Source organism: Condylura cristata, unplaced genomic scaffold (assembly GCF_000260355.1).
Source record: "Condylura cristata isolate star-nosed mole 26May11 unplaced genomic scaffold, ConCri1.0 scaffold00010, whole genome shotgun sequence".
NCBI classification, from domain to species: Eukaryota; Metazoa; Chordata; class Mammalia; order Eulipotyphla; family Talpidae; genus Condylura; species Condylura cristata.
Window position 1 is genome coordinate 21,747,104 of NW_004567111.1, and position 12,474 is coordinate 21,759,577.

Consider the following 12,474-nt stretch of genomic DNA (forward strand, 5'->3'; position numbering starts at 1 on the left):
CCCATGACACCAGGGAGGCCCCAAGCCCTCTTCTTTATTAAAGGAGATTTATGTGTCAACAAGCTTTCAGGGAAACAAGGGGCCCCTATAAATCACATGGCTTTCCATTTTTCCTATGTGAACAAGATGCATCTTATAATCACTGATGGCCAAACCTGTACATGAAAAAATATGGCCCTATCTGTTTATATTGTGATTTCAACTGAGTTCTGGGTATGGCTAATCCTTCATCGGTTTCCTTTAATTGCCATTTAAAATGTCTTCGAAAAGATTACAATGTGATTTGGCACTGAAACAAAGTTTGTGTTAGAAGAAAAATACAGAAACTGAGTTGTGTAATACATGATAAAAATCACTGCCTAAAGTCTAAAAGAATGTGTCTAAAATTAAAACGAAAATTTAAACAGATAATAAAGCACTGTATTATAGCTTAACTGGCAACATCTCCCACTCCTTGGTGGTACATAAAATTGTGGCATTTTTTTTCAACATCAGTGGAGTCTAGAAATATGGTGGGAAAGATTTGCCTTGAAGTTTAAAAAGATTTAGTTCTATTAGGGCATGTGGATTTCCCCCTTTAAAATGCTGGGGTGAGGCTATAGAACTATATGTGCTGAAGACTTCCTTTTTAAAACAGTGGGCTCACTGGGGATGCTGAGGAAATACTCCCAGCAGTTACTGGGGCCTGGTAACCCAAGGAAAAAGTTTTGCTCATAGACACACTTATACTATGTTTATAGAAACTGTATATCCCAATGCCACCGGCATATATTTGATCATACTGGCATTACAGAATCCATCAAGCAGAAATCCCTTCTCCACATCTTCTTTTCTTTCTGAGCATACATTAAACACACTTCACATTCCCTTTTCTAAATCCTACCTTTTTTTTTAAGATTTATCTATGCATACAGAACGGGGGTACAGGCCAGAGGTGGGGGGGTGAGAGGATTCACCATAGACAGAGTGGGGAGCAGAACAGGCAAATCAACGAAGTACACTGCTGAGGGGAGCAGTGGGCGGGTCAGGAGAGGTCTGCCGTGCCATGTGGTCACCTCCGGGGCAGGCGGGGATTGAACTCATGCTGAAGTGGCTTTAGCTTCTTAGTGCAGTGCTTTAACCCATTATGCACCAGGGAGGGCCCTCTAAATCCTACTTGTAAAGTGCATGTATTATGTTTCTAGCTGCTTTTGAAATTTTCCTTTAGTAAGTCCTTTGATAGTTTAGAAACCTCACACATTCCTTTAATATTCTTGTTCTTGATAATGAAATGTAAGGAAGTTGGGGAGGAAGAAAGGAAGGAAGAGAGGGAATTCTACATATACCCTAAATCATTCAGACCACAGAGAACAAATGTAAACTGTCAATGGAGAGGATGCCCCTCATCCACCTCAGACCTCACTGTCTTCTCCATTTTGATAGCCAACATCAACAACTTCTTCTGGTGAGCGTCTTTCCCATGTCTCCTTACATGTATCTGGAGCATATTACATGTACATATACTTCTTCAGCAATGTAATACTGAGTCCAGAGAATATTGTTGGAATATAATCTTTCTTTATAGACAAACTTTAACAATACTTAAAAAATATATTTGCAACTTAATTTTCTTAATTTTTCCCTCTACCCCCCTGCCAAAGGACTCTATATTGGGGTAGCTCACTTGGTCCCAACTGGTCCTTATGCGGCACAGGGAGCCCCGAGGACAACTCATAAGCTCCTGAGGCAGCAGGAGTGACAGCCAGCTGGCACGTTTAGCCTGATGCCTGGCCCAGGTCAGCAGGTTTTGTGTCTGCTGGACCAGCAAAGGTGGGCGATATATAACTCCTTACTTTCATAATTTTTATAAGTCTGCCTAATTTGGTAGAAGGGCTAGGCTAGTGATCCATTTAATGCTCAACATTTACTTTATATTTATTATGCATTAGATACTAAATTGTCACGAGAGTATGCCTTTAAACAGTCTCAAGTGAGTTGGAGTACAGTCAAACAACTGAAAAAATGTATAAAGTAAAATTAGCTGTTCCTTATTTGTGCGCTCTCAACCTCAGAGGTAATTTGTCTGATGTCACAAAGACAAATACAGGTGGTTTTGAACCTCATTTCCTATTCTACTAGAAAAGACTAATAAAAGCTACCAAGTTCCAGAAGTTTCCTCTCCCAGTGTATACAATGTTTTTGGGAAGTCTCCTATCAGATCCCTTTTATTGCATGGAGAGGATTTCTAGGCCATGATGCAGGGAGAAGGAATTAAGGCCGTGCCTGCTAAACTCCCTGAGCTAAGGAGCTGTTGTTCAAGGTCAAAACTAAGGTAGGTACAGTTCATATGGCACAGTACTGAAGAAAAGAGACCTGTACAGAGAAAGGAACCTGCAAATTAACAGACAGTTCTCCTCGAGTATACAACTGAGCACCACCCAAGGTATATGCATAAATAAACTATCAGAGAGTGGAGTCAGCACCTTTGAAAAGATTAAGAGGGACAATCTCTACCAGTCAAAGTAGAAACTCTAACAATTCATAGAACATGGGGTAAAGTAAAAGGCATTTGCAGCAGGGAAATCAATTTTAGATAAACCTTCTTTCTTTGTTGAAATTCAGATGCAAGCCTTGAAAGTATCAAACTTTTTCCAAGCAACTTAACCAAACCCAAGAACAAAGCTTACAAAAACTAGGAGGAATAAAAAAGTGTCTAGCTTCAAGGTAAAATACACAATATCTGGCATCTAGTACAAAATGAATGTGCATGCAAAGAAGGACAATAATATATATAATGAGATAAACCAATTTAAGTGAAACCAAGCAACAAATGACACAATAGTAGATTTGGCAAACAAATTCAATAAATATTCCAAATAGTGAAACTCTAATTCACATGCTAAAAAAATGAAATTTGAAAATGTGAAGTGGAATTCTGAAAGATACAAAAAAGACCTAAACTGAACTTGCAGAAACGAAAATTAAAATATATGAGTTGAAAAACATACCTGAGAGGATTGACAGCAGAAAACATATTATTGGAATAAAAGATTAGTGAATTTGAAGATGTAATAACAAATATTATGCAAAAGAAAAAAGGAACGCATCATTAGTTTCACTGTAGAACAACTTTAAGCAGTGTAATATATACTAACTGGAATCTTCAAAGGAAAAGAGAGGGTATGATAGAAAGAATGACTAAAAGATTCTAAATTTGATGATCTCCTGTATATTTACAACTTTGACAAAACCCCAGTAGAGTGAACAAGAAGAAAACTGAAGTAAGTTATATCAAACTTTTAAAGTGAATGAAAAACAGAAAAATCAAGAAGCTAGAGAAAAATAACATGCATTACCCAGAGTAACAAAGACAGGGATGACACCATATTTCTGGGCAGAAATAATGCCAAATGGAAGAGGGTGGAGCTACTATCATTCACGTACTGAAGAGACAGGAAAATGATGTCCACCTTGAATTCTTGGGGAAAATATCTTCCAAACACATGCAGCATTTCTACTCTTAGGACATATTTAAAAGAATCAAAAACAGGAACTACTCAGACACATGCTTATAATTAAATGTTTACGACACTTAAAAAGTGGAAATAATTTAAATGTTCATAAATGGAAGAACAGAGAAATGAATTATTGTTTATACAAACAATAGAATGTTTTAAAGTTATGAGTGAATGAAGGATTGGATACTGAGAAGAATATTTTAAGCTTGACTTATGTTAAGAATAGCCAGGAATACAAAAACAAATGAGCCAAAAAAAAAAGAGTGAAATATTTGTGCAATGCTTAGGTTTTACAACATGCAAAAGAAAGAATTCATCAGCAGCAGGCCTGCTCTAGAAGTACAGTCAAAAGAAGCACATTAACCAGAGGCAATATGGTATTAGATGCAACCTTGTACCTACCCAAAGGAATAAATATCAGTAGACATGATAGCTATTGGTTAAATATAATTTCTCTCATATTATTATATGCCTTTATAGTAAAAATGATAGCAATGTAGTTTGGGGTTTATATATGTCTAAGTAAAATACATGACAATAGGCGCACAAAGGCTGGGGTGGGGATCGGGGGGGACAGATGGATATATAGTTGTGAGGTTTTTTCATACATGAAGAGGTAAAACATCACATGAAACTAGATGGTGCTAAGTTAAAGATATATACTAAAAGCTAACACAATCATAGCAATGTGTACAATATTGATTTATAAGTCAACAATTTGGTGAAATGGAAGGATAAAAAATATTAAATTATTCCAAAAAGAAGGCAAAGAAAAGGCGTCATGGTGCAGCACACCTCTCAAGACCTCCAGTCTTGCCCACTGCTCCCCTCAGCAGTGTATTTCAGTAGATCTGCCTGTCCTGCTCCCCAGTCTGTCTCTGGTGAATCCTTTCACCCCCCCCAACTGCTGGCCTGTACCCTAGTTCTTGCATGCATAAATAAATAAATCTTAAAAAAAAAAAAGAAAATGACGTGAACCTTCATCTCAACTCTATTTGTAATAGGCCAAATCTGGAAATGACCCAAGTGTCCATCAACAGTTGAATGGATGAACAAATGTGGAAAAGAATGAAATATAGATTAATCCTGAAATAATTACACAGAGTAAAAGAAAACAGGTGTGTATGTGTATATTGTTCCATTTAAAGTTCAGAAAATGGATATTCTACAGTGGCAAAATACGTGGGAGAAGGATGGCAATAGGGGGGTTGAAAGACACAAACCAAGGGGCACAGGAAACTTTTTGGGGGAATATGTGTGTTCATTCCCTATATTTTGGTCATAGCTTTAGGAGTATACACATCTGTTAGAAGTTATATTGTACACTTTGAATATGTGTAGTTTAATGTACCATAAAAGGAGTATTTGTCATTTGGAATTGTTTTTTTTTTCATTCTCATTGGCAATTCATTTTTACCTCAGACATATTCTGAATTATATATTTTAGAGGTAGTTCTAGCATTAGCTATTTTAGTTTCATCTGTGTACCACTCTCAAAAAACATTGTTAGTTTAAAATTTTAACCTGCAAATACAGGTCTTGTGAAATTTCCTTCTATAGTTTTTATTATCTACCAGAGTCTATTATCACAAAAGCAACCTAATATCATCTTTCATCTAATAAGTTCACATAATTTGAGCAACCTGACTTTTGTAAAGTGAAGTAAAATTCATTAAATACTTCAAATTATATTTTTTCATTTTTAAAGGAAAAGTTACATACTGTGGCTGGCACAAATCTTTTAATATATGGTGAGTCTCCAAATAACATGAAAAAATTTGAAATGTACACAGAAGTATAGAACTGAATAATGAAGCTATAAGAACTCCTTTCCCCAGCTCCAACCATTATCAACATTTTAGAATTCTTGTTTTATCTATTGAGTCCTTCCCCCCTTCAATGGAATATTTAAAAGCAAATTCCAGACATCATATCATTTCATATCACACATATTTCAGCACTTAAGTCTTTTTCTCATTGTAAGTCAACAGTTTATTTTTAAATAGTTTCTTACACAGTTAATTATACTTTGTTACAAGAGCACTTAATTTCTTCCATTTCCCCCCATAATTTAATTGACATTTAGAAATTCCTCAGGAAGGTGGTTTTTAAAAGGAATATATAGACATAGATTTTAATATTTTATTTTTTAGAAATATTTGAAATACGTTACTATGAAATTAAAACAACATGTGGGATCTATAATATATTAGCAAACAGAGGTTCACTTGTTTCTTAGTTTATTTATTTATCCTGTCATGGTTCCACTTAGTGGTGTGAGGCAGCCTGCTTAAAGTAGTTTGTGAGGACTGATTGCTAAGTTTTAGGACTTTTGTGAGCTGGATGTTAAATGCAACTATCATTAAAAATTAAATTTACAATAAAATATATATTTTTTAAGACAGGGAACAAATATTCCAAACATCAATTTTTAATTATTTTACTTTAGATCTGCTCTCAAGTTCGCCCTGTGTATCGTGCCTGTACGGTGGGAGCATATGTAATGACGTGCTACTGAGCATCTTTTCCTGTGCTGTGATCAGCAACATTATGTTGGCAGCTTGAAAAGTGAGTCACGGTGGGAATATTTATCCCACAGAACCGAATTCTGCACATCTCTCACTCTCCTGCCTAGAGAGCTTGTTGTTAATATTTGCTTTCACCCTGAGCATTAGCTGGGTGTCAGAAACTGTAGTAATATAAAATATTTCTGGTCTTTTGGCGTTTGAGCATGAAGATCCTCTTAATCTTTACAGTATTAAAAGCAGTTTAATAGAGGGCACTATAAAGACAAATATGAGCAGGTCCTTAAGGAAACAAAGCTTACCTGGTATGTATTAATAGTTTTTAACATGTCTTTAAAATCCTTTAATATAGGATCCAAAAGCTTTAAAATATTAACAAAGAAAAACATTATGCTGAAACTTAGAAAATAAAAGGAATATTAGTGAGATGATTTCTTTGCTTATAATTATTACTTGAATTTCAGAAGTATAAAAAAATGTAATGAGATGTTGACAGTTAACAAGATAAACTATTATTTAAAATACAGATCTTGTCTTTAAATGACATACTCTAAGGAAATTAATATGAATCTGATTTTTAATAAATATAAATAATTTGGAAACTCACATATACCTCAAAATGTGAAAGTGTGTTTAATAAATAGATTTTTTAAAAATAAAAGTGAGAAAGCAAATCTATTCAAAAATGAAGTTTTAGTTAAAACTTAAAATGTCATCAAAATTTGCTAAACTTGTTTTGCCAGTTGATAGTCTTAGAAATCAAAGTTTTTTCTGTCTAGTTTTCATTTACATTTAGTCTGAGCATTTAATCTTGCTTTTGATCTTCGTTTTACCATACACTATAAGTTCTTTTATAAGGGTTAGCATCAAGTTATTAGCATCATAAGTTACAAAATCACTTTGTATTAAAAATAACTTATTTTAAAATTGTTCAAAATATAATTTTGTAATGCAATGTTGTTTCAGGGAAAATTAAAAAGAAAAAAAGAAGCATAAAAATGAGCTGCTTAGAAAATACACAAAGGAGAACAAAGAATTAAAGTGAGCACTGTGATTTTTTAAAATGTGTTTCTTTTGTTTATGCTATTTACCTCTTGGGAAAGCTGTATTACTTGGTCCTTTTGATGTTCCAGGTCTTTTAAAACCAGTGAGTTTTGTTTTTCTAACTGGAGCACTCTTCTTGCCAAGTGGACACTAGGGTAAATGAAGTAAGAAAATACTTACAAAAGAGGAATGCAGGGGTGAGGGGTAGACCCTGGTAGCGCAGGGGTTAAAGTCTCGGTACAATCAAGCTATCACCAGCCACTCTGGCATAGTTTGATTCCTGGCCAAGGAGCTAACTCACATGGTGCAGCAGATCTCTCCTGTTTCTCCTGTCTCATCTACTGCTCCTCTTAGCAGTGTATTTCAGTAGATCTGCCTGTTAAAGCTCCCCACTCTGTCTCTGGTGAATCCCCTCACCTCTGGTTTATACTCCAGATCTTGCATGCTTAAGTATATAAAACTGCTCTTTATAAAAAAACTCACAATCTAAAATACTCAAAATGTGTTTCTGTGCTTGAAATGTGACTTCCCATTTCCTGGTGCTATTTAAATATTAAAATTGACAAAATAAAACATAGAATCAAATAATATTTTCAGGTGTCAACTGCAGTAGATCAATGTCCCACAACTCAAAATTTTGAGAGTTCCCCTAATAACATAACTGATATATTGGTTGGCACAGTAATGGTTGCTAGCTTTTGCTATAAAAATGGAGAGTTACATTATGAAATCTGCTTGAAGAGACCACAAAATAGCAATTTTCATCTTTTCTTCATTTTTATAAAAATTGCCCATTTACAAACAAATCAGGCAATTAGTTGAAACAATAAGCTTGTACTTTTAAAAGCATCAGTGTTTACCTCAGGCAACATAATGCACTTTATAATACACAAAATGGAGATGGAAAAGATATGTGAAAGGTGGAGAATGTCTTTATTCAAGGCAAAAGCTTTGTACTAAAGAGAGCATAAAAGATCACAGTTGTGATCATCTTGCACTTTAGTATTTAAAATCACACTACATGTGAAATTTCCAATTTCACAGATTAAAAAAGCAGTTCAGCTACTCTCTTAACTATTAGGGAGAAAGTAGAATAACTCTTATAAGAAAAAGCACACTAATGATACTAAGACGAGATGTTCTGTAAATCTATAAACTGAAAACCTTCATATTTATGGTATCTTCATACTCTATGAGTTAACCTTCTATTCTGTGAATTATGAAATCCATGAAATCTGAGAAGACAAGATATTTTACAATGTCAGATGTAAAATAACTCATTTAAAATAAAATTATAAGTAAGAAACAATTCCATGGTATTTATACTACTTTCTGATTTCAGAAAAAGGAATACAGGTGAAACTGAAAATAATGCCAAGTATTATAGCACACATCTATTTTTAAGTCCTCTTTATTCCAAGTGAAAAAGATGATGTCTGGTAAAAGTTTTCACAGTCAATTGGGTAGCTTGTTTAGATGTGCTTTTATGTAAGTTTTTAATCTTTCAATTGGCAAAAGGTTTCACTTAATCATCAGCCAAAATCAGAGATAGAAGAGAAACCATCTGCATTTCTGGACGATCATTCATGAAAATAAAAATTGCTTTACTGACATAATGAACTTATTGATATGTAATTTACATACATAAAGTTCACTCACTGAAAGTGTACAATTCAATGGTTTTTAGAATATGTAGAATTGTGCAACTATCCTTATAATCTGATTTTGAATATTTTCACTGACCTAAAAGACAATCTGTACTTTCTAGCATCACTTCCTGTCCTCCTGCTGTAGTGACCCCCTCCCCCTTAGTACTAAGTAATCCACTTCCTTCCTAACAAAGTTATTCCATTGTTCAGTCAAACTTTTTCTTAAAGGTTTCCTTCAACTTTTATTTCCTCTTATGCCCATTTCAGCCTTCACTGATGTCTAACCCCTGATAGTGTAGCACACAGTGCAACACTGAGTGATTTTAGGTATTAATATAAGATGCTTATAGTTCACAGCCAATCCATTTTCTATTTCCAAACCTAAAATATATGAGGTTTCTTCAAACTCAACTCTAAAATAAGGTTTCTGCAAATAAAATATTTTAATGTTAATTTTATATTATGTTTGCTTTTAAGTCTATTGATTCTCCTGTTTGCAAGTATCAGTGTGTTATGTCATATTATAGCTCTGATTTTTATTAGGTTAATGTAAACACCTTGGAGTTATTTTTCATTCATATTTTTGTCTCCCCTTTATCTCTGATATGTTTATGTCTTTCTGTCTCCTACAGACCTTAATACTAGGGTCTTCTGACACATAGCAGTTCTCAATAAACATATGTTAAAGGTACGGACTACCTTTGTGTAAAACTCAGGGTAGAAAAATGAACACAATCAAATGCTTTCATACATTAAGAATTGTGGATGAGATGAAATGGAAGAAAAAGGAAGGCAAGGTAATAATGAGATGCAAAGGCCACCTTTTAGAAGATGACATTCGGACAGTCAAGTTTAATAATACGAAGTTGTTTGTTTGGTTTGGGTACTTTTTGTTTTGTTGGGAAATACACAATACCCTGCACAGATATGGTGTGCTACCACTTACAATGCAAGATAACTATACTAGAAAACCCTGATTTCAAGGAGTTCTTTATATGTTAGTGTTTAAGCCCTGTACCAGTGTTACCTCCTTCTACCTGATTCTGATTGGTGGATTCTAAGTAGGAAAGTCAACTGTAAATAGAAGGAAGATATCGTTTGAGGTTTAAAAATTGCTCAGTATGTATTCTTCAGTGTTCAGAATGATAACTCACAGTACTATTTCTTTTTTTAATAGGATTTTTAAAAAGATTTATTTCTTTATGCATACAGAACTGAGGTACAGGCCAGAGGAGCAGGGGCAGTGAGAGGCTTCACCAGAGACAGATTTGGGGCCAGGACAGGCAGACTGATGAAGTACACTGCTGAGGGGAGCAGTGGGCAGGTCAGGAGAGGTCTGCTGAGCCATCTGGGTCACCCCCAGGCTGGGGACAGAACTCACAATGAAGTGACTGTGGCTAGCTTGCAGTGCTGTGTCCCAACCAGCTGCACCACCAGGGACGGTCTCACAGTACTATTTCATTGAAAAAACTTTCAGGAATTGAAGTTGACAGAAATGATTATTCCTATCAACACTAGTGCTAACAAAGTTATTTCATTGTTCAGTCTAATTTTTTCTTACAGGTTTCCTTCAAGTTTTATTTCCTCTTATGCCCATTTCAGCCTTCACTGATGTCTATCCCCTGATAGTTTAGCACACAGTGCAACACTAAGTAATTTTAGGTGTTTTCCTGGTATTCATTCACGTGTGTTATATTAATCTAGTCTTCTTCAAGTGAGGCAATTTACATTTGGGGGTTCAGCATTTGTGGTGTGTGCTGAACAGAGTAGGCATTTACTAAATCCTTCCTGAATAATTTTGTTGTAAGTGAATCTGCTTCAAATGAATACATTGCTAGGAACCATAGTCCAAGGTTGTGGAATCTCTACAACTAATATTCAGCATATTAGCATTGAACTAGTGGTAAAAACAGTGCAAAAAATTACTAATGGAGGGAGGAAAATGTTATGACTAACCATTTACCTCTTCTATAACTCAAAAGTCCTAAATCTTTAAATATGGCATACTGCTTTGGTTAGTGATCCTGCTTAGAAATCTAGGTCATTAATGGGAAGAAAGGGTGGGAGTTTAGTTTGACTGAAATTCAAAGCAACACAAAAGAAGTAATATTTTACTGAATTTATGTTCCCTTAACTATGATGCGTATACAGTGAAAACAAGCCTTTTCTAAGTTCTTTATGAAGAGTAACTAAGGATAATATCAGGAAAAAATAACTCTTGCTAAAAGCTATTTTATTTTCATATAAAAATCTCCTCAGGAAAGTACTGCTATTATAAGATATACGTTAGGATACCAAAGTAGGTACAACGTGTAATACTTTGTAAATATATTCATTGCCAACGATTTTTACTTGTACCAACATCAGGCTGGAAATCAACTAGAGATAATCCCACAAGAGTACAGTTTTGTATCTAACAATTAAAGCAAAATTTCAACTGTTATTTGGTACAATTATTCTCCCAAGGTTTATTTCCTAGTTTTTTCATCACTTTTTGATTTCAAATAAAAGCTACTCCTTGGATCTGTCAATGGCAGTAAGCAGTTCTGGCTATGACATACAATTTCAGAATAGCATGGGCCAGTCAATGTGTATATGACAGCTCTGTCCTCAGTCCTTCAATTTTGGTATGGTTCTTTTATTATTATAGAACTCTAAGTAAGTAAGTGCATTTATTTATTTAATTGCTAATTACTGTGAGGAAACATTTGATTTAAAAATTTTTTCAATCAGCAGGTCAGGTCTATTACCATGGCATAAACAATGACTCAAAAACAAAAGGTGGGAGGAGGGAAGAGGCTGCACATGAGCCAGAATGATCCCAGCTTCAGGACACTTCAGGTTGGTCCCTGCAAGGCCTGCTCTGCTGGCAATTACTAAAAGCCAAATAGTAGTCTTAGGCTGATTATCTGTGTTCAGATGAGACTTCCTCTAGTTTTTTCTATAGGTTTAAACTGTCAAGCTGATCCTGAATAGAACAGCAGTTAACTTTTTAAAGCCTAATTCCTAAAATCACCCCAAATATAGTAAGTATAGCTCTCACCCAAAACAAAAACCAAACATCCTACACATGAGAATAAACAGACAAAACCAAATTTTCATATGTATAAATTGTGTGAAAGGAAATAAGTTTCCTTTGCTTTACTTTCCCCTTTATTATAAACTCAGTCTACTGTGAAAATTTCAACTTAAAGTTCTTTATAAAATTAGACAGAAACCTAAACAGAAGGCCCATAGTAAGCAGTAAATCTTGTAATTTGAAAGGTTTAAAAACCTTTAAGGAAGTCTCCACACTCAGATCCACCAAAACAAACAAAGAAGCTCATGCTAAGACCACAGTAGTGCCTGAGTACTATCCATTTAGTGTGCAGGTTAAAGAGCATAACCAAAACATGTAACCAGAAAATCTTGTTTGCTATTTTCAAAACAATCACGACCGAAACAAAAACATTACTTCAGATTTTCAAGTTTAGTCAAGTCAAGAAGAGCCCATTTTATTTTAATCTACTTTAATTGTATAAGCCCTTTAACTTTCCACAACTTTGTCCCAGAAAGAGCTTAGCACCACACTTAGTTATTGTTCACATCCTCACTGAAACTCCAAAATGTGAGTAACCTTATTTAATAATTACAATGTGTTTAAAGAGAAATTTTTGGAGTGATTTCTCAAGCTAGAAAAATTAATTTTGCTACTTCTTTATAGGAAATTGACATAATACTATATTTCTTAAGAAACTGTTATCAAAGAAAGTGAATCTC

At 34.6% G+C, this 12,474-nt stretch overlaps 1 protein-coding gene across 3 annotated transcripts in view; it reads right to left on the minus strand.

Moving 5' to 3' along the window:
* Positions 1–12,474, minus strand: part of PIBF1 (progesterone immunomodulatory binding factor 1) — a 151,181-nt gene that overhangs the window by 40,247 nt on the left and 98,460 nt on the right. For 2 of the 3 annotated variants that reach the window (XM_012723133.1, XM_004680099.2), the window contains exon 14: positions 7,114–7,216. The exons of the other annotated variant lie outside the window; for it this stretch is intronic. In XM_012723133.1, coding sequence (XP_012578587.1) covers positions 7,114–7,216 — 103 coding nt within the window. The remainder of the gene's footprint in view (positions 1–7,113; positions 7,217–12,474) is intronic. 3 annotated transcript variants of the gene reach the window in all.